This window comes from Lingula anatina, chromosome 2 (assembly GCF_051362555.1).
Source record: "Lingula anatina isolate TDL-2025a chromosome 2, LinAna3.0, whole genome shotgun sequence".
Taxonomy (NCBI): domain Eukaryota; kingdom Metazoa; phylum Brachiopoda; class Lingulata; order Lingulida; family Lingulidae; genus Lingula; species Lingula anatina.
This window is the reverse complement of record NC_141768.1, coordinates 32,277,809-32,301,313: the sequence shown is the minus strand read 5'-3', so window position 1 is coordinate 32,301,313 and position 23,505 is coordinate 32,277,809. Positions and strand designations below refer to the sequence as shown.

The following is a 23,505-nucleotide window of genomic DNA, read 5'->3' as shown; positions in this document are numbered from 1 at the left end:
AATCTGCCAGTGTGTGTGAGTGTATGTGTTATGAAATGCATTAAAAGGGGAAGTTACATTACTACCTCGGGCTTAAATAAAAATGAAATAAGACTATGACTAAAAGAAAAGTGAAGTTGAAAATTGTGGACAAAAGTACTATGATTAACTATAATATTTACAAAGGTGTTTGAGAGTCTGGTAAAATCATATACATGTAGGACTTATTCTAAAAGCTTTTTATTGACCAGTGATTTCTGCTTCTAAGATTTAAGTAAAATAAAAGGTAATGCAATTAATGGAACATTTTTACTGCTATGGATGTGCCCAGAATTATTCCTTCAATAATTTTAAATTTGACAAAAGAAAGTCTTTCTTTTGACTAGGACTAGGTTTTGACAAGGATCAGTTTTTTTTTTGGTAGTTCTATAAGCTCTGGTAAAATTGCAAACACTGAAATACTTTTACATGTGGTAGTAGAGATTTTGTACTTAAGCATTGACAAAATGTCTCTTTCATCTCTTTTGTACATATAATGGTGAAATTAAAACCTTTTGAACCTCATAGTTATTTAGTTTCTTTGATAAAGAATAACTTCATTTATATATTTATACATGTATATGAAATGTCTCATCATTTTAATGTCTTACAGGACTCTCACTCTTAGAAAAATACATGACCTACTGTGATGTGTACAAGAAGAGGGGCGGTTCGAGTCCTGGCTCAGATGACGACGATCAAGATGTACTGTACCAACGTCAAGGCCATTACAACCCATTCCTCCTTACAAAACTCCTCAAAAACTACAGATCACATCCTGCTATCCTCAAGCTTCCAAACGAACAGTTCTACGACAACGAGCTAGAAGCCTGTGCTGACCGACTTGCCAGGGAGTCCCTCTGCAACTGGGAAGGTTTACCAAAAATGGGGTATCCCTTTGTATTCCATGGAGTGGTTGGGGAGGACATGAGGGAGGAAAGGAGTCCATCATTCTTCAATCCAGAAGAAGCAACTACTGTGTTGGGATATGTGGAGAAGCTACTGGAGGCCAGAGGCATCCGAGTCTTGCAGAATGAAATTGGAATTATTTCCCCCTACAGAAAACAAGTGAGGGAAATATGACAGAGCTTATTCCATGATGAATACAGGCAACCCCTCCCCAGTCCCTCTCCCTTTTCAAGTTACTAACAACAGTTTGCAATATCAAATCGGGCTTCACGCCAAATGCCAATTAATTGAAGCTGCCTAGTAAAACTTTGCAAATTTGTTTACAATTATTAACTGGGCCTTTTTGCTGAGTTAGGGCAATAGATTCTAAGAATGTGGCGTAGCTCTAAAGAGCCAGTAGTCAACATTCTTTAAAGGTCCAACATTCCATTTACCTTAAAGTACAGCCACAATACATCTGAGTTAATAGTATGTTATAGATATGGTACTCTTAGGCTTATGAAAAGTCCTACTTTAACTACAGAAGCGTACATGTGATAAAGTATAAAGAAAAATTTAAAAAATTAAAATTAAAATTGTGGTGAATTTGCTCACTCCCATCTCACATGGCAAATTCAATTACTAATCCACCGGAGCTTGGTTATAATGTAATGTACTAACAGTATGCAGCCTGTTCAGAGTTATGGCTAACTACTAGTAACATAAGATAAAGATAAAGTAAATGCTGAATGTAACGGATGAGTATTAAATCAGGCGCGTAGCCAGGGGGGTTTTAAAGAACTGCCACTTTTGCTGGGAAAAGGTCCACTGTGGGTAAAATTTGATCTAGGTACATGAAGTTTTTATGGAAAAAGGTCCACTTTTTCAGAAAAAGAACCCCCCTTTTGAAATTGCTGGTTACGGGCCTGTAAATGCACAGACATCCCTTTTTATTCTCTCCACAGGTTCAAAAACTGAGGCAACTGCTGTTCAAGAAAAACTTTCGGGACTAAAGGTGGGCAGTGTGGAGGAATTTCAGGGTCAGGAGAGACGGGTCATCATGGTGTCCACCGTGAGGAGTAACCCTGATTAGCTGGCTCTGGACGCAGAGTTCAAGCTGGGCTTTTTAAAGAACCCAAAGGTCAGTCATTTGTACACTTATGCATGTGGACACACAAACTGGGGTAGAGTTAACACTGCCCAATTAAGCCAAATGCTAAAACTGACTTCAATTGGCTAAACAAAATAGGGTTGATTTGACTTATTTTAGTCAAATTAAAACCATTTTGGAGAAAAAAGTGATGAAAAAGTAGTAATTTGGCTTAAGAAAAAATTGCTAGTGCCACCTCAGCATATGGTAATAACTTGATTTATTTCAGTGGGGGGGAAATCGTGAATTTTACAGATGCGGTATTTTTTAGGCCATTAATTTTTAAAATTTTAATACTCCTACCCAATTCCTATTGGATGGTCACAACAGAATAAAAAAGTAAGCTACTCTATAGTTCTAATCTGTGCAGTAAGAGTACCACTAATACTATATACTTTATGTGTTTATAAAGGTATACATTTGAAAGTTTGATAATTTTTGCTCATTGAAAAGATAGTGTCATTACCATGATTGTGCTGTGGCATGTGTATATGCGTGAACACATAATTCATAAGACTTTGTACATGTGGATGTGCACACACATATTTTGAAATGTAAGGTTATTTAAACAGCTATAGTCCATACTATTTTCATCACCATTTCTTTCCACTATGGCACTGCAGAGACTATGCCATGTGATGCGGAATTCACAGAAGAGATATGAACAGTTAGTCTCAGACTATACTGTCTTCAGTGTTCACCCGCACATACAGTTACATGTGGGATTAATTTTTTTTCAGAGGTTTAATGTGTCGATCACAAGAGCAAAGGCCCTATTGATTGTTGTAGGGAATCCGTTTCTTCTTTCGCAAGATGAACATTGGAACAGGTGAAGTGAATTATTTTAATTTATTTGATCAGTAAGCAAAAAAAGTTCAATCAAATTATAAGACCTTTTCAAACCAAACACAAATCAGCCATGTTAGGTTCAAATTTTTTTTCTTTTATTTAATCTTTATTTAATCTCATTGTTTCTAAGAACTCTTGTTCAGACAGACAGACAAACCAACAAAAAAAGAAATGTTAAGGATTTAATAAAGTTCATAAATTAAAATTTTAATGTTTGTTCAGACAGACTGACAAAAAAAAAAAAAAAAAAAAAAAAAAAAAAAAAAAAAACAGAGGATAGAAAGATTAAAAAGAGAAAGCTATCATGTTTTAGTTCAGACAGACTGTTAAATGAAAAAAAATAGAAAAAAAAGGAAAGTTAAAAAACATGTAAATTAAACTCCAAACTGACAGACAAAATAGTGTCTACTAGGCAATTCTTTCTTTTATTGTGAATGAAAGTCCATACAGAAAGACAAAAGAAAGTAGGCAATTCTTTCTTTATTTTCAACTTCTCTTTGGTGTAGTTTCCTTAAGTACTGCCTCGAGAAAAAAGCGTACACAGGATGTGATTACGATGACCCTACTGATCAGCTCGACGATGTCGTAGAGAGGTTTGCTGCAGTGAATATTAAGCAGTCAGGTACGAGCAGGATTTATTGCAATCAATTTCTCTGTTGAATATTTTATTTTCTCAGATTATTGGCTATAAATAACCTAAATCATTAGGACTGAAAAGTCAGAATTTCAAATAAATTGCATGCACATGTACTATCTACTAGCTGTCATCTTGCATTTTCATTACTTAAAGTCCATTTTCAAGAGCAACTATTTTCTTCTTGTCTGTCATGTTATTCAGACGTACGACAAGTAATGTGTCCAAGATTTATTGATTTTAATTATTATTATTATTATTATTATTACTGCACCATTTAAACTTTTTTGGGAATATATTATTTTTAAAGATGTAACCATGGATGTCAGCCAGGTTCAGTTGCAAGAGGACCCCGAGTGGAGAGGAGAGGCCTAATTTTAACTCTGTATTCTCAACTGTATTCTCAACTCAGATTCTTCTGTGATCAAGAGGAAATGCAAGATCTTTTACTAGGGGACCCTGAATTTGAAAATCAAAATATTATGACGAATAAGACATGGAGGCTAGAGAAACTGATATAATATAATATTGTTGACCACGATATAAAGCTGCCTCATGTATATTAAACTATGACATCTACCTGTAAACGCAGACTTATCAAACCTTGCAAGTTCATCTTTTTTTCTGGAGAATGGTACATTCAAGTGACATGACGTTTATTATGAAACAATTGAGGATATTACTTACTTAAGCCATATTTTATGGTGCTTGAAACTGTGGGCATTTTTTGTCACTTGATTTTAGAGAGATTTTGATAGATATCATGTAGTCAGATTAGGTACAACTCTGTTAAAGAACTTGTGAATCACTAATTGTATGAAAATAATCAAAATTGGGGTTTGAATAATGCTTCAATAATTGTCTTAATCATTTTGACTTGAGCCTATTTTATCTGTGAATATCAAATTTTAATATTTTTAATAACATTTTATCAGTGTATTTCAGATATGCTTTATGAAAAAGTTTTAAATTGACAGGAGTATTTTTATAATAAGTCAGTTTTAGAAATCAAATTGATTCTATACTAGTGAAAATGTAAAATTCCAGAGTATGTTTTCTGTAATGTATCATACAGTGTGACTGTGTTTGTTCTCACCCCATGGGGAGGCAGAGCCTTCAAACTAACTATTCCTTGCACTTGCTTTACTAAATGTTTGAAGCTGGTTTGTAGTCTAAAATCTGAGCCTATAAAGACTTAGCTGGCTAAGTTGCACTTCACAGTTGTAAGAATCTTACAGATAGCCTAGGCCAGAAATAACTGATAAGTTGCAATGACTCACTGTAAAAAAGGTTGGTAGATTGCATGAATCTATTTGTGGTCTAAATTTTGTCTTTTATGCATATGTTTAATGAGAATAGCATCCAAAGGTTAAGGTTGGGCTTTCACTACACCAATCCCCTATTCCCCAAGAAAAGGTGCAAGAAAAGTTCTGATTTAATCAAAACTAGAGTATTGTTCGCTCATTAACCAAGTTATCAATTTTGCCTCATTTTTTCCAGTCTTTTTACTTTCTTTTCACTTTCCTTTGATTTACATTTTGATTGTCTTGGCAAGTCTTTTACTTGCAGTGGTGTCAGTAGCCCATTTATGTATATTCTACTCATCAACTGTGGACCAATCATTCTTAAAAAATTGTAGTTGTAAGACAATATCGCAAAGTTGACTTTGTATAGTTGGCTATCCAGATTTAGCAGTCTAAGCTTAATTTTTTTGTGAAACGGTTCCCTTTTTTCAATGAGCCAGTATACAGTACCTAATCAGTATTGAATTTACATATTTTATCTTTATCAGCACAATAAGAATCTTGCCGTCTACTTTGAATTTTCATTGTTATTAACATTTTAGAATTGTTATGGAATTAAGCTAATTATGTTATCAGTAAGAACAAGATGTTATTATAATGATACATTTATGTACTGTGTAGATGCCAGTGCACTACTAAATTATGAGGAGAAATTTTTAATATTTTTTGGGATGGAGGAAACACAATTAATGAGGTTTTGGGGATTATCTTAATTTTGTGCAAAATTGGGCAACAGACAATGGTTATTTATGTACTGAAAATATATCAATAAAGCAAAAAAGAATGATAGTGCTAAGCTTTGTGGTGGAACCAAAATTTTAAGAAACAGATTTTGTGGGGTTGCAAAATATCGTGTGTATCACGTCTATAGACCTAGCAGTATAAAAAGCCTTATAATTCTTGCAAGTGGTTTCTTCTTAGTAATTTGGACATTTAAGGTAAATTGAGGACAACACCGCTTCACTAAGAAATGACGTAAAGTCACAAACTACAACGAAGATGGACTGTGAATTATACAAAAGTAATGTCTGATCGGAGAGTGGGGGTGCATTCGAAACACATGACCTATTGTCACTCTTACGTAGTTTTTTTTTTTAATTACACATACACCATAATAATAACTTTAGCTAGAAGACACATTTTGTACGCCTAGTTCTAAGGACATAAGCCTACGGATGTATCCAATATATATTAGATGGGGTTGGGGTTTTTTACCCCTCCTAAAATAAATTTTAAAACTCGGTCAGAACTTATAATTCGATATTAAATAACTTAATTATAAATTTATAATTGTATATATATGCATTTAAAAAAGTCATCAAATCACGTTCCAAGACCTAAATATTTTCGTAATGTACGCCTTATGACACTTGATAACGTTCACGTGATTCAGATGAAGACAAAATGTGTCAAAAATATCTGAAATCGATATTGGGAAAGGGTTTAAGGGAATGATGTAAGGCACATGATTAAACTGTGGTCACATAAAGAGATAATTCTAGTTTTTTATGTAATTATGCAAACATTTTCCGACTCATGCATGCCTCAAAGTATGGGAAGTTTAAATATTTTAAATATCGAAGGCTTTAAAAATATCCTATGTGGATAATATTTACACGTTTTTAATACTAACAAAAATTAGACTGCTTTAAATAGGTATTACGACATGCACGTTTATTTTTGACACATTTTGTCTTCAACTTCGGTTGAATTTTTCACAGTAATGAATGTTTGCTAATTGCTTTCTAAGAGAATGCAGTTTTTGCCGTTTAAAAAATTTGACTTTTCCCTGTCACCATTTCGTCTAGCTAATCGTGGATGTAACTGAATTATAGATTCTATCAATGGCTAAAATATTACAAAAAACATCAAACAACTGAAAATAATGACCCGCGACAAAAGACGCCCCGAAAAGTTTCTTTTTTCAATTTTTAAAAACCGGGCGACACCTCGAAGGTGGCCGCATTATTGCGTTATTCAAAAAATTCTAGTTATTTTCGGAGACGTTTAAACGTCAGATTTAGTTGCTAGGCTGATGTAAGTAAAGTTTCACTTGGACAAACAATTCTTACGTTTAGTAATATAAATAAAGATAAATAGGCCTACACATATACTTGCATTATCTTTATAAAAAATCTTTTTCTGTTTCTGCTCAACTCATAACTCATGTTACTGGTGTGGGAGTATTGATAACCCGACGCCATGAAGGGAGACGTCAGTTGTTAATTATTACCTAAATCAGTAGACGTTTTGAATATAGACATATACATTCACTCGTTTCTTCTGCCTTGCATTAGTAATATGATCCACTGCTGCTATCTTCCAGGCTATTAATTATTACCTAAATCAGTAGACGTTTTGAATATAAAAATATACATTCAGTCGTTTCTTCTGCCTGGCATAAGTAATATGATCCACTGCTTCTATCTTCCAGTTTTGTAAATCAATATAATTTGTTTTTTCATTTTTCAGAATAACAAGTCAGCTGATTACAAAATGTGTTTCAGAGTACTTAGGTGACTGAACATGCTAAGTCCAGTGTACTTCCAATTGTCTCTCTACTTTTCACTACAATCAGAACAACCATACTCCCTCAGGCTGCCTCAAAAATGCAGTCACCCTACGCCAAATTACATTATCCACATTTTGGATCAGTGTTCAAATACACGCACACTAAAGTAGCCTGCGAGAAGTTCACAGCTACCAGCTTAACGGACATCGTACCTATAAAAATTTTAGGGAGAAGGTATGTTGCTCAGAAATTTTCATCAAATTTGCCTGCACATTTCACAGACATTGCTTAGAACTTATTACTCTTATTATAAACAAACTGACAGGCAGAATAATCAAAATATAAAATATAAAAGAAAATGTATATGTTGATAAGATATTATTACCAACTTTGCGCATCACTATCAAAGGCCATCCCCTTTGAACAAGTTGACCATTGGTGACAACAAGAACGCCATCATGTGACTATACGTCAACAAAGGTATAAAAGCGCAAAATTTTAAAAGTGCGTTCACTCAACAGCGGACAGATCTAGAGCAACAGGACGGATGCCATGTGCTGCGCCCTGTATCAAGCACAAAGGACACGGGAGTCGACTCCCATTTCTCCGAATCTTCTACTCATCCTACGTCAACGCATCGCTCTTCGACATATTGTTCCCTGCACACGCGGACGTCTAGACGGTGGATTCGGCGTTTCTCTTAGCTGGCCAGCTAAAATCTTCGCTTCTCCCCACGAGGAATCGTCGCTCGGTCATCTTCGCAGGATACTTCACCTTTTTGCTGTCGTGGGCTGGAGTCGTAGTGTCATTGCATATTCCCATGCTTTCCAGGTTTCTTTTTATTACAGGTCCAGGAAGCAGACTGCAAACTGGTGGGCGCCACCTGTGGGACTTCGACTACACTCCTTAAGGTATGTAATCTTTTTTTTCTTTTTGGAAGGGGGGTTTGAGAAATGAAAGAAATCTAATCTCGTTTTTAATTCTGTTTACAGGACATAGAAGATGATGGGCGCCACCTGTGGGACTTCGACTACACTCCTTAAGGTATGTAATCTTTTTTCTTTTTGGAAGGGAAGTTTGAGAAATGAAAGAAATCTAATCTCGTTTTTATTTCTGTTTACAGGACATAGAAGATGATGGGCGCCACCTGTGGGACTTCGACTACACTCCTTAAGGTATGTAATTTTTTTTTCTTTTTGGAAGGGGAGTTAGAGAAGTGAAAGAAATCTAATCTCGTTTTTATTTCTGTTAACAGGACATAGAAGATGATGGGCGCCACCTGTGGGACTTCGACTACACTCCTTAAGGTATGTAATCTTTTTTTCTTTTTGGAAGGGGGGTTTGAGAAATGAAAGAAATCTAATCTCGTTTTTATTTCTGTTTACAGGACATAGAAGATGATGGGCGTCACCTGTGGGACTTCGACTACACTCCTAAAGGTATGTAATCTTTTTTCTTTTTGGAAGGGAAGTTTGAGAAATGAAAGAAATCTGATCTCGTTTTTATTTCTGTTTACAGGACATAGAAGATGATGGGCGCCACCTGTGGGACTTCGACTACACTCCTTAAGGTATGTAATCTTTTTTCTTTTTGGAAGGGGAGTTTGAGAAATGAAAGAAATCTAATCTCGTTTTTATTTCTGTTTACAGGACATAGAAGATGATGGGCGCCACCTGTGGGACTTCGACTACACTCCTTAAGGTATGTAATTTTTTTTCTTTTTGGAAGGGGAGTTTGAGAAATGAAAGAAATCTAATCTCGTTTTTAATTCTGTTTACAGGACATAGAAGATGATGGGCGCCACCTGTGGGACTTCGACTACACTCCTTAAGGTATGTAATCTTTTTTCTTTTTGGAAGGGGAGTTTGAGAAATGAAAGAAATCTAATCTCATTTTTATTTCTGTTTACAGGACATAGAAGATGATGGGCGCCACCTGTGGGACTTCGACTACACTCCTTAAGGTATGTAATCTATTTTTCTTTTTGGAAGGGGAGTTTAAGAAATAAAAGAAATCTAATCTCGTTTTTATTTCTGTTTACAGGACACAACTGCAAGGAGACACCCCACATCTACACTTAAGCTACTTCGACCATCCCTTGGAGCCAGCGAGTCCTGCCATGGTCTCTCTACAAGGTGGCTTCACTGGGGAAGCGTCCAGCGAGTCCTGCCATGGTCTGTCTACGAGGTGGCTGCACTGGGGAAGCGTCCAGCGAGTCCTGCCATGGCCTGTCTACGAGGTGGCTGCACAGGGGAAGCGTCCAGCGAGTCCTGCCATGGTCTGTCTACGAGGTGGCTGCACTGGGGAAGCGTCCAGCGAGTCTTGTCATATGGTGTTTCAATGAGATGGAAACCACTTAAAGGTAAGCCTGACTGCAGAGTGCTGACATAGTATGAAAAGTCATTAATTCATTTTTCTTTCTGTTGACAGAACACAACTGCAAGGAGACGTCCCACATCTACACTTAAGCTACTTTGACCATTCCTTGGTGCCAGCGAGTCCTGCCATGGTCTGTCTCTTTGATGTGGCTGCACTGGGGAAGCGTCCAGCGAGTCCTGTCATGGCCTGTCTACGAGGTGGCTGCATTAAGGAAGCGTCCGGCGAGTCGTGCCATGGTCTATCTGCGAGGTGGCTGCACTGGGGAAGCGTCCAGCGAGTCCTGCCATGGTCTATCTGCGAGGTGGCTGCACTGGGGAAGCGTCCAGCGAGTCCTGCCATGGTCCGTCTAAGAGGTGGCTGCACTGGGGAAGCGTCCAGCGAGTCCTGCCATGGTCTGTCTACGAGGTGGCTGCACTAGGAAGCGTCCAGCGAGTCCTGTCCAACGTTTCATGGCAACTGCAAGGAGAAGAGGGCCACGTGCACACTTCCGATACATCCCTCAATCCTTGGTGCCAGTGAGTCCTGCCACGGTCTGTTGAAGAGGCTGCATTGGAGAAGCGTCTGAAGCATATGGTGTTTCACTGAGGCGGAAAAACCTGCAAGGTAACCCGTGTTACTGGCGAGAACAATACACTAAAATTAATTTTTCAACAGCAGTCTGTGCCATAAACTTTTCACCCTACTGGCCATTCAGTCCACCTTCTTTCCTAAAAACTAGATAGAGATGTCTGAATCTTGATTCACTGGTTCGAATACAAAGTTCAATAGGACTAGACTGGATTGCATTAATATTTGTATTAACAAGACCTTGACATTTTTCTCGAATCATGATGTAACAGTTACATTTAAAATAAATCAAAAGCTCTTCTTCATACTTATAGAAAAAATCTAACAGCCATGTCACCAAATTGACACATTCTGGAAATCTACCGATTCCAACAATTTTTCTGGCTGCAGACTGCTTTTGATATACAATTTTTGAAAACTAATCAAATTTTCCTTTCTATCTACAGAACTCAATTAGGGCAATTCCTGATGAAGTCCCGCTTTTTTGAAAGAGGTGCAAGAAGAGGGTCACATTCAATCCTTGGTGCATGGTTGAGTCCTGCCATGGTCTGTATGTTAGGGGGCTGCATGGGGGAGCATCAGAAGCATATGGCGTTTCACAGAGATGGAAACCTATCAAGCCTTAAAAGGTACATATCACTCATGTTTTTGGGGGAAAACAAAACACTTAAGTGATTTTTCTTACCTTGAAAAACTAAAAACCGTTAGCCACATTAATTTGACAGCTTACATTCAGAAGGCAATGTCTTTTACCCATGACCCACTCCTAGGATTAAGATATTTATGGTTAGTAGATTGGATTTGGGTGGGAGAAGTAAAGAGGGAAACTTTTGACTTATAATTTTTTATTCTGTAGTTGAGGCAGATAGCATTGGCGAGCGCCTGTCCTGATGACGGTCCATTTTAACAAGGTTAACAAGGCTAAAATGGAGAAAGCCATGTCAGCTATATCATATAGTGTTTCAAGAGCCCTTCAGTAGTTGTGATTAGAGAGCATTCAAGGTAAGTTATGGGACAGGATAAGAGTAAATGAACTAGATTGTCATTCATTGTATAGATAATACAAATCTTTTATCAGTGCAACTCCAACAAACTGAGCATTTTGTGCAAGGTCTTAGACAATTGTTTTTGGGACCTGTCACTCGGTGCAGGCATTTGTTTTCTATTTACAATTTACTCTAGCAAATTCAAAGCTCATTTTTCACAGGTAAAAAGCTCTTTTAATTTGTCACAGATGTGGAAAAACCTTATCATTCATACAAATTTTGACATGCCATTCGTCAACTTTCAGATCCTCAACAGTCTCAATATTCTGCAGGACGTTGTCAATGGTCTAGATCACTTGGAGCTACCGCCCCCACCACCCACCACCACCAATGTGACTCCGGGGCGTGGTCACTGGTCCAGATTACTTGGAGCTACCGCCCCCACCACCCACCACCACCAATGTGACTCCGAGGTGTGGTCACTGGTCTAGATTACTTGGAGCTACCGCCCCCACCACCCACCACCACCAATGTGACTCCGAGGTGTGGTCACTGGTCCAGATTACTTGGAGCTACCGCCCCCACCACCCACCACCACCAATGTGACTCCGGGGCGTGGTCACTGGTCCAGATTACTTGGAGCTACGGCCCCCACCACCCACCGCCACCAATGTGACTCCGGGGCATGGTCAATGGTCCAGATTACTTGGAGCTACCACCCCCACCACCCACCACCAACAATGTGACTCCGAGGCGTGGTCAGTGGTCCAGATTACTTGGAGCTACCGCCCGCACCACCCACCACCACCAATGTGACTCCAGGGCGTGGTTACTGGTCCAGATTACTTGGAGCTACCTCCCCCAACACCCACCACCAATGTGACTCCGGGACGTTGTCACTGGTCCAGAAATTGTATACTAGCAGCTACCACCCCCACCTCCAGTGCTGTGGTTGTGGTAATAATAGGCCACCGTAGAAGTGAGTATTTATTTCCATCTCTCTATATTGTTCAGATTGTTAGGCATTTTCCTGGTTTATATGCCTCCCTTTACGCCTCTTGTTCTCCAGTCACTTTCTTTTTGTAGAATCTTGGCACTCTCCCAATCAATGTTTTTTTGTGATGGTTCGTTGTAGCAGAAGGCTACCTTGGGCTGTAGTGTATTTTTCCCTCTTCGGGTGCCCTTTCTTATTCCTTCCCGTGTTCTTTAACTCTAACGTTCAACTTTCTCTTTGTCTCTCCCATATAAATCCTTCACAAATTAAACACTTGATGGAATACTAGTACACTCCTGGATCTATATAGCTAGATTGTTCAGGCTTTACCAAGCTTGTCTTTGAGTAGAGTCGTTTAAATGCTGTTAGTGTTCCTTTTCCTTCGTTAAAACTAATTTGTGCAATACCCCATTGTGACATTAAGTCTGAAGGTCGCCAGTGGCATGTCAAAATATTTCGCTTGAATGTTTTTTCCAAGTTTGTGACAAAAGTGCTTTTTATATTTATTTCCCATCAAACTGCTGAAACTTTAAAAACACATTTCATATACAAATGGTTGACTTTTATTACATTTTGAAGTAATAATTTAAATTTGCAGGCTACCAAAAGTGGTGGATTCTAAAAATGAAGATTGCAACTACCAAACCTCCAGATGAAACACTTCTTCAGGATTGAGGGATCTTTATACAGATAACTTTGTAAGTTATTGGGGATCAACAACTTAAGAAAAGTGGTTCTGAATTTTTTAAGTATTATTATTGGTGTATTATGGCATTTCTTATTATTGACAGTGATCAAAAACTATATCCTATGTAAACAAACAGTAGAATTAGAAGTAGCACAGACAGTCAACAATTTAACATGTAGGCTAACATTACAATATTCAATATAGCAACATCTTTTCTTACTTTTTTGTCAAATGTTTGAAATAATTTATTTTTTGAAGACTGCTGTCTACTTACTCTAAAAAGTTAATATATATATTTCAATAAAGGAAGCATATTTCACTGTACATTTGGAAATAACGCTCTGATCATTTTAAGAACCAAGCTTTTCATTAATGTTAACGGTGTGTAAATACCAGTGATATACTTTCTTTGTTGCAGTTACTGCAAGCTTTCGATATAGCTTTTCATACTTTTGAGTAAAAGTTGGATTTCATTTGTAGGCTACGAATTGGGAGTTTTCCAATAATTACGCCTGCATGATGTCACATAACGTCGACCCAAGACCAAATGTCCAAGATGTTGAACACTGTACAGCGTTAGCAAGGAGCACAAGGAGCCCTGTGGACACTTTCATGGATGCTCGGACATCCCACAAGTTTTGGTGTTGAAGGACACGGCTTGTTCTGCAAACAAATATAAAGAATGTGGAATGGTAATGAAGGCAATATACAGTACTGAATGTAGTGGGAATACAGTCTAATAATGTATCAGTCTTTTGGATGCTGAGAATATTTGGGGTTCATGGGTCACAAACATGTCAAGGTGAAATTGCATCAAATTTCATTTGTATTTTATGCCTTATGCAGTGAACCATTTTATTTCAATAACAGAAGAGAAAACTGAGGTTCAAGATAATTTTTCATTCCATACAAGATCAATTGAATAAGATGTGTGCTTCTGTAGGAAAAGTCTACCTCTACAGTTGCTATAATTATTATATTAATAAATTTGAATATAGAGTTGCTTTATCCACATTCTGAATGCAGATAGTTTTTTGCTCACAAAAACATTCCCACCACTTGTGGTCGTCTGTGTTTTGTTTCAATCTGAGATGGTCATTTTTCAAATTTGTGCTTTTGATGATGTGGAGTTGTTTGTCAGTATGGCATTTGAAAAGGTCTTAACCTGCACACTAACCTTACTAACAAACCCTCACATCTTTGTAAAATCTGACTTCAGGTAAACGCTTTTACATGAAGAGATTTTACATTGATAGATTGTGCAAAATCTGTAATGAAATATTTCATTATATTTTTTGTACAGTCTGCTCTTCTTGAGAGATGCTGTCATCTCTCAAGATAGAGATCACATTACTAATATTCAGATTTTCTCAAGTGTTATACTTGACAAATACATCCACTTCATCACATATGCACCTTTTCTCCGGATCAAAAAAATTTGGATTGAAATTTACATGGGCGGTCATACAGTGTAATGTGAGATCCGAAATATTTTGAAGCAAGCTTGCTTTATTCTGTACTTGTATCATGCAGGTAGTTGCGATTTCAGTGCAAAGTTACATTTTAGAAACCTGGTATTTTAAGTCGAATTATATATCACAGTTTAGTTGAAATCATTGATATTCCCGAGTTGTAATCATATTACTTGAATCTGTTTGCATTTTATCATAAAGAGAACTATAATCAAGTTTTGAAAGATGCTTGCAGTTGTAAAATGATTAACTTTATTTATGGTTTTAATTCTCCAAGATAAAGTCAAAATGATTCTGTTTAATTGTTGTCTCTTGTTAGTTTTTTATTGGCTTCAGTGCCTTTTTCTGTAAGAATTACTTTAATAAGTTTTTATCCCTCACCTTGTGTATAGTATATATAGAGAATAGTTTGTCAACACAAAGGTTATTCCGTCACACAATGCTGTCTAAAACGGGACGATTCTTGAACTGTACGCAGCGCCGTGCCAATAGAAACCGATTTCGTCATGTTATAAGGACCGAATTATCCGGGCGTGGGCACTTTCCCGCATTCCCCACGAAGGGTTTAGACGGGTTTTTCCCCACGGCCCGAGAGCATCTGGTACCAGTTTCCGACCACAAGACCTGCATTATCGGACTGTGTGCGTTCCGACGCTAGATGAAGACGATGGAAAATCTTAGAACTTTTGATAATACTGCTATGTATTAATTCATTGCGTTTACGTAGTTCATTACCGATTATTAGTCCTTTTTAAATCAACTGTAAATATTCAAAATTGTACATAATAGTTGAATAAAAAATATTCTATAATTTTCTTTCTTTCTTTTTTCTTTTTTTTTTGTAAAAAAGTGGTCGTGTAGAGATCGCTAAAAAAAAGCGAGACTTGCAAATAAATTTAAATGGACTCGCATGTATGCTCGTTTAATCATTAGTAGAAATTATCCTCTTTCGCCTCTCACTTAAACTTTTACAATCTCGTCACTATTTCTGTCACTCCAATTTCTTCCATAAAACTAGCCGATGTCCAGGTAATGAGTTGAATTTTGGTTTTTGGATACAAAGCTGTGGTGCTGCGTTACTTTGCGCTCCCGGGCCCTGTAACTCGAAAGCAGCGCGCATTGCGACCGAGCGCAAGCGTCTCGATTCCATTACTTGCCCATGCTCGCCCCATGTAATACACTGTAGCCTCTATGTGATATCGCCGTTCGCAATACGCGATGCTTTTAAGTTACGGAGCCCCAGGAATAACTCGAGCCGTTACCTAGACTTTCCTGAGTCAAATTAGAGAAGTAACTATCTTACTTAAATAAATCCCACTGTAGATTTAAGAACCCAACACCTCTTAATGTTAACGAAGGGGTACATTGTTTATAAATGTATATGTTCTTGACTATAACACAAGTAAAACGAGAAAAAAACTATTTTTTCCCATTCCTGTGCCATTGTTATCCTTATCTACTGGCACTATTTTTTTTTTTTTTTTTTTTTTTTTTTTTGCTGTGGGAATTGAGGCCCAATTTTTTTATATAAATGCATATAGCAAGCAAAACTAGACAAAACCAAGATTTTTTCCATCCTTGTGCCATTATTGTCCTTATCTACTGGCACTATTTTATATTTGCTGAGGGAATTAAGGCCCAATTTTTTTATTCTTAAGAACACCTCACTCCCATCCCTGTAGCATAATACTTGCCGATTGCATTTATTTTGAGAATCAGATTTTATATAAATGTATAATGCAAGCAAAACTACACAAAACCAAGAATTTTCCCATTTCTGTGCCATCACCGGTGACATGTACCAGAAAGTCCCCCATGACAGAGAGTCCGCTTCCCATTCATTTGTACAAGTGAGCCTCGCCCTAGATTTTGACCTACTTAGGTCAAACTAACCCTAACTATATGGAGGACGGACTTTCTGTCACACGGACCCTCAGTTTCATGGCACCGGCCTTATCTACTGGTACTCCTTCATATTTGCTGTGGGAATTGCGGCCCAAAATTTTTATTTTTAAGACCCCCCCCCCCCCATTCCCGTAGCAAATGACAAAATTTAGTTATTACAAATATGCATACATTTATCATAAATATGTGTGGTAATATTTTAATAATGTTAAGCGAAGATTAGAGGCAAATGACGAATATTAAATATGTTACAAATATACTAACAATTATTACTGATTTGTGCTAGTGAAATTGTGATGCTGCAAAATAAAATTTGCAGCTTTGCTGAGCAGGTGCAACACTTGATAATACTTCCTTTCCGTTTAAGATTTAAGCAAGCCTGTATTTAATATGTATCGTGGTTTTGAAACACTGTCATTATATTATAACTGAAGATGTTCTCAGGAGTTGCCATACCATTAACACAATTCAATTCTCTTATAGATTGTGTCATGGTTGACTTAAATGTTTTAAGGTTGAAAGTAATAATTAATACAGATTCGGTAAATGGTGATTGTAATATTGTTTGTGAGTTCCTGTTTTCATAGTTACTAGTAATTCACACTTAAATTGTAGAAGGAAGATTGCCACGGGACCCATAACTTAGTCTGGTGTTTTTTTATCATTTTCTTTTAACTTTTGTTAAAATAATAACAACTTGTATAACATCACAATAACACACTGGCATCTTTGAAAATATGCATTGGGTGTATATCTAAGGATTATTCATGACTGAAACTATTTATATTTTACGAGAATTAATTGATGATTTAAACACTTATCAAAAGCAGCTGAGATTAAATAGATGGAAAATGCAAAAGCTGATGAATGATAAGTATTAAAATGAAAAAATATTTTTTGGATCCCTTTTCACTGATTTAAACTTATTCAACCATTTTGAAGACTTGCAGTTCCTACGTGTGTTAATAAAGGGAATCGGAGAAGACTGATTGTGCCCGGAAGTGACGTGTAGTGGTGTTAGAAGCGAAGCTGAGTGGTCATTTTAACCTGGAGGTGAACGGGAGAGAAGACGTGTAGTCGGAGGAAAAAGAAGTTTTCTAAACAACCTGGTAAGATAACTCTCTTTTTTTACGCACTTTGGGCAGAGAATACTTGTAGAAATAAAAGATGCATGATATGAAAACGTGACACGGAACTTGAAGGTGCAAAATCGTGCTTAATTTGCGGTCAACTTGTTTTGAAATAAATGCTGCATTGACCGCCAGCGCGACAAAGAGCGTTGAGGGAAAATAATTCCCGGGAGTCTATAAATCGTTGTCATGCGGAAATTTGGCATTAATTATTCTATCGCTCATAGACTTCCAATCTTAGATTGTCGACTGGGGGCGTTGCTGTCGCCACCATCCTGTCAGTTTGGACGCGGGGGTGTCGTGTGAGAGTGAGACACAGATTTCATTATTTGTATTGTATATACACCTACGTTTGAAATACATTCAGCGTTTTCATACCTTAACTTTTTTGTTTAAAAAGAAAAAAAAATCACACATTTACTTCGGAGGGAAGAATCAATGTTAGGCTATAATAGTTTTTGAAGGGAAACCACGCATGCCTCTCCCCTAATTGTGATTGACAGTGTCCTTGCATCTTGTTGACATGATATCAACTTGAAGTTTACTAACCTGCCCCAGGCCGTCATTGAACGACCTTGTCCGCGTACACTGGAACACTTATCCACAATATACACTGATCCACAATGCACTTTGAAGAAACTTTCATTTCATATCTTGTTTCACAGATGATGACAATAAAGATAAAGTGATAATACATTTTTGCTATTAATATTTATGTGGAGTTGTCCAGTTTTTTTGGTTGCTTTGATATTGCAAGGAGAAAGGATAACGAAAAGATAATATGATTGGTGTGATTTTTAAATTAAAATGCTTTAGTTACTATTTATAATTGCTTAAATATTTTAACATTTCTTTGATTTGCTTGAAAGAAGATGGCATGCAGCGACCCATAGTTCCCCTATTCACAGTTCAGAACTGGCATGGTTTAAAAAAACTTTCGCGTGTGTTTGTGTGTGTGTGCGTGGGGGGGGGGGGGTAGGGAGGAAGGATGCCTCACATTTACCAAGAAGTTATAAAGAGTCTCATTATAACTTCTTGCATTTACCAACATCAAGTGGTGAGAGTATTAGCGAGGCAGAAAGTGTTTCAGACAGCACATCTGATTAACTATCTATTGTTTATTATACATTTTTTATTCTCATATTTATATATTTTGTATAAAATAACTCTTGCATTGCTTTCTATACAAGGTCTTTATCACATACATTATCATATATGAAGTACTTTTTAGATGATTTATTTTCATTGTCATACAGATTATTGGCCATTACTGTTATTATGTGTACTATATTTTCATTTACTTTTACCTTATCATTATTTTGGTACAATTTATACCTTGTTTATTGTATGGTTAATGGAAACATTCCAAATAGGTGTTTAGAGTGCTTTAACACATGATTTTTTTGTGTTACTGTAACAGCCTTTTGCTTTTAGCATTTTTTACTATTCTATAGGGCTTTGTACAAAATGTGTATTGGTTAACAATATAATTATTTAGACCAACAAATGCTGGTCTGTGAGAAAAGTTATATAAAATTAATAAATACGCTGATACAAGTTTTTCTAGTTACAAGACTTTTATACAGTTAAGTGAAATCAGTGATGGTGTCTGTGAGAAAATATTGTAATACACCACCCCTCCCTCTCTTCTCTAGGATTAAAAAAAACAAACAAACAAACAAAAAAAATTACTTTCCCATTTACTTGTGCCACATCGCAATTATTTAACATATAACTCCTTTTTTCACCACAAGACAAGTTTCATTAGAAAAAATTATTTATGCAATATATATGCTGAAATAACTTGCTCTGATTCATATTAGACTGCATACAACAAGTAAATCTGGTTACCTCCACCCCCACATATTACTCATTAAAAATACGATGCCTCAAACGATGCCTCAAACCAAATAATATTTTTTCACACAACAAATATATGCATAAACTTTATAATAGCAAATTATTTTAAAAATTTGACGATGGGCACTTTGCCAATGGTTATCTGCACTCATCCTTAAATTTTTCACATATCGACATTTTCAAGGTGTGACTTTGAACTTCCATGGGTTTGAAGACCTTTGCTAGTCTGAATATCCATGATAATTTTATTTCATTATTAAAATTGATGGTCATTATGCATTATGTAATATTGCAACGAAAATGAAGAAACCTCTATTTTGGACACTGCTTTTATAGTGACCATTAAAGAAAAACCATGTTACTTACTCTTCTTAAAACTTACAGGAAAGAAACACAGGTCTAAAATGCACCCTGTGTTGGAAAAGCAATCTAATTGGTTTCTTTTTCTGTTGTACATGTTTGTGAAGTTGTTATCTTTCATATATTGGCATTTTCAATGTGGGACTTGGAACTCCCATGGTCATGAAGCCCAGTGGTAATCAAATTTTCTAAATGACCACGTTATTAATAAAAATAAATGGTGGTAATAATAGTTAATCATTATGTAATATTGCATCAAAATTGACAAAAAGCCAACTTCGTGCACTGTCATCACAAACGTTATGATAAAAAGCAAACTGTGTTACTTATTATTTTTTTTAGCTTAAAAGAATGATTTTTAGGATTGACATACAGCTCAAATAAGAAAACCAGCTCTATTGGATTATCATTTTTTATTGAATTAACGCAACTTTTTGTGAAATTCTCATTTTTCTCATTCTGGCATTTTCTAAGTATGAACTTGAACTCTCATGGGCCTGCTTTTACTTTCATCGGTATTACCTGTTTTGCATAATTTAAATTTGATGTTGACCTTGCAGTTAAGCGTAATATATTATTATTGCATCAGAATTGACAGCATCCTATTTTGTGCATTATTACTTTGTGCTTTTCTTAAGATGTGACTTATGGGCCTGAAAGACCTTTGAGAGGGTCAGTCTGTAAATTTCCCTTGGGTATCACTAAGCTAAGTTCAGAGTTATAAAGTCATTTGCCTAATTAATAGGTTATTAAATGAGATTACATAAAGCACAGTTGTTGATATTTCCCTGTAAACTCCCAAAGATTAAGCCAGTCTGCTAGATTAATAATAAGGAAGCAGTGATAATTATGCAGGTAAATTTTGCAATATCTCTGGGTCCACTCCTGTTATTGACCATGTTACCTGTTGTGCATGATTAAAATTCAGTGTTGACTGACAGTGCTATTATAAGCATTATTTATTATTGCATCAAAATTGACAAAATGACCTATTTTGCATCTTTATTTTCTGTTTTTTGTCTGTACATTTGACAGCTTTGCTGCCTTGTTATTTTTATGGATGACATCCTGCACGCGCACCGATTTTCGTCTGTTCTCCAAAAAAGAAAAAAAAAAAAAAAAAATCCCCCCCCCCCCCCAGGAAGTCGGTTGTCGCAAACGTCGTTATTGAATTTGCCGGAAAATGCAATCGGCAATCCTCGGCTAATTCCGCAAGCTCCATACTATCATTGTCGACTGCGGAGACATCCGAGTAGTTCCGAGTGCGGAAAATGAGGTTTCTGCGCATGCGTATTATCACCATGGGAAATATGGCCGCTTTGCCGTAAAATTCATCTCTAGCATTAATTTCAAAACACACGACAATTAAATTCATAAAGAGAACGGGGGCCGTTATAACTAAGAGAATTACCAAAAGGCATTATTTAATTTTACCCGAGAGTGATGTTTGAACAGATTTTTCTGCTAGCATTCTATGCTATATGTCAATGGGGCAGAAGAGTAGGTCACGAAAGTAGGTTAAATTGACAACCAAAAATTTAAAGAAAGGAGCACTCTAAAGCTCTTGTATGGTTGATCGGGTGATTTATTCAGTTTATCCCTTGGCATGTCGAATTTATTAGAGTTGTATAAGAAACTAATAGAAGTGGTTTACATGTGTTACTGGGAATCCACGCTCCACCGATGCTCGGTTCGTATGTACCTTTAAGTTACTAAATTCCATTATTTTCAGAACTTACTGGACAATTTCGGCCACAATGATACTCTAGCATTTGCTGCCAGAATATTTCTACTTTTCCAAATGACCACAGTATTTCCTCTCATCACATATATGATCAGGCTACATGCTGTGTTTGGAAACATTTTTTGCCACTTTGCTTTTTATAACAAAAAATTGTCAATTGATTTTATAACACTTGTTTTAATTCGTAATGTAATTTTGACCTGAATTTTTGTTTGCCAAAACATGCATGAGAGCATAAAAATGAAAATTTTATTTACTTATTTCCTTTGCACAGTGCTATAAGCAAATGACACTTCTTATTTGCAGCCTGAAGCATGTGATAATACTCAATGTTGTTCTGATTGCCATGTGTATACTCTTTGCTGTATTTCTGCCCCAGATTGGAACAATCATAAGGTAGTGAATTGCCATTTTTCTCTCTAATTTTGATTCCTTAATTTGGCAGCATAGAATGTCGGAAGAGTACATGTACATGAATTTGATTTTAAAGACCCACTTGTGCACTGCCATATTGCCATTGTAATTGAGTTAAGAAGAGAGGTCGATCAGTAATGATTATATTAAGCAATGCTTTTCACTCTCTCTCTCTCTCTCTCTCTCTCTCTCTCTCTCTGGTTGGTTTATCTCTGGAGAATGAATGGTTCACAGTTAAAGTGTTCAAACTGTAGAAGAATGTAATTGTGAATGTTCCTTTACAGTACTGTTGTGTATGAAGTGCAGAAAAATTAATTATTTTAAACATTTATTTTTGCAAATGATGATCTAAGTAATAATATATGATGAAATAAATACATTTGTGATATTTTTCTGTATATTTGATTGTTTTCTTATAACTTTGCAAACTGTTTTAACTTTTGTGAAACATATTTTGTCATAAGTAATTTGTGTTATGAACAGAAAAGAAAATTGCTGTAAATCAAAATATTTTAGTCATAAAACTATTTGAAGTCACTGCCTGTGGTCTGCCAATATTTTACCACTGCAGTATCTCTATAATTCTTATTACAGATTTGCTGGCGCTTTTTGTGGAGTTTCGCTCATTTTTGCACTGCCATGTTTGATATACCGGTACATGCTCAAGTTGAAACAAGATGGCAAATTCACCTGGCCTATGATAGCCATACACAGCTTCATCATCTTCCTTGGAGTGGCAAACTTTGTTGGTCAATTTTTGACACTGAGTCACTAGACATTATGATAAGAAACTGTTCTAGGAAGAAATTGTTTCAACACTCATCAAAGAAATCCAAATAAACGTACAAGCTTTTACATGAACAAACTGCAATTGTTGTTTGTGTTTGATTCTGTTGTAGAATGAAAAAAATATTTGATCTTGTTTGTATATGGGGCCACAATTAATGTGATACAGTGAACTTTCTCAAAAGATTCATGTGTATGAACCTAAAAACTTCTTGATATTTGTGATAATTTGAACACCTTATTCAGCATTGTATGTAGTAACAGTAGTATTATAAGATGTTGGATCTACTGTAAAGCATGTTTCTCATACCATTGTATATAGGACTAAAAAGTTTCATTTTTAGAGTTATAAAACCTGGACTGCCAGCAGAAATCATGTGCATTGAACTGAAAGGTAATTAGGTCTAGTTGTGCATCCTTATGTCACGACAGTCACAAAACATTATTTTAAAGCCTCTCAAAAACTTGTATCATGTGCAATAGAGCTCTCAGACACAAAGAAGTACGCAAAAGAACATTGCAATAAATTTATTTCAGTATTCTGATATGATTTTAATGTTTTCATTATATAGCATATATATTGGAATTATTGCCAAGGTCCATAGTCAAAAAAAGGTAGCATATAGATCACAAGACATGCTTTTCATAGGATGTGAATGTTATTTTAGGACCCCCAGATATAAGGCTTGTTTAATTAATGATTTTCATGATATAAATCAGTTCAGTCAATGTGATCACTTCCCTGAGTTATCATTATACGTGTTACAGGAATGTGCTCCTCCTCCCACCCTAGGAATCTTTTGATACATGTGAGAAAATGAGCTTTGGGTCTCACAAATATACACATTTTGAGTGTTTCAAGGTG

At 36.3% G+C, this 23,505-nt stretch overlaps 1 protein-coding gene and 2 long non-coding RNA genes across 7 annotated transcripts; all 3 read left to right on the top strand.

Moving 5' to 3' along the window:
* The first annotated feature begins 639 nt into the window (after positions 1-639).
* Positions 640-5,632, top strand: LOC147763604 (putative RNA helicase mov-10-B.1). Its single transcript, XM_087004829.1, has 4 exons — positions 640-1,086; positions 2,797-2,885; positions 3,412-3,527; positions 3,850-5,632. Exons 1-4 carry the CDS (start codon positions 655-657, stop codon positions 3,912-3,914), a joined length of 702 nt encoding a protein of 233 aa, XP_086860955.1. The 5' UTR covers positions 640-654; the 3' UTR covers positions 3,915-5,632.
* A 1,763-nt stretch (positions 5,633-7,395) lies between these two features.
* LOC147763603 (uncharacterized) lies at positions 7,396-15,252 on the top strand. Of its 5 annotated transcripts, XR_015332891.1 has the most exons (8): positions 7,396-8,266; positions 8,926-9,717; positions 9,786-10,337; positions 10,748-10,930; positions 11,158-11,303; positions 11,593-12,266; positions 12,880-12,979; positions 13,450-15,252. It is a non-coding gene; the product is annotated as an uncharacterized LOC147763603 (long non-coding RNA). The 5 variants fall into 5 exon arrangements; XR_015332893.1 differs by having other exon boundaries at positions 7,406-8,266; positions 8,926-10,337; positions 11,620-12,266; XR_015332892.1 differs by having other exon boundaries at positions 7,407-8,266; positions 8,926-10,337; positions 11,593-12,244.
* Positions 15,253-20,843: 5,591 nt separating this feature from the next.
* On the top strand, positions 20,844-23,185 carry LOC147763602 (uncharacterized). Its single transcript, XR_015333277.1, has 2 exons — positions 20,844-21,836; positions 22,449-23,185. It is a non-coding gene; the product is annotated as an uncharacterized LOC147763602 (long non-coding RNA).
* The last annotated feature ends 320 nt before the right edge of the window (positions 23,186-23,505 follow it).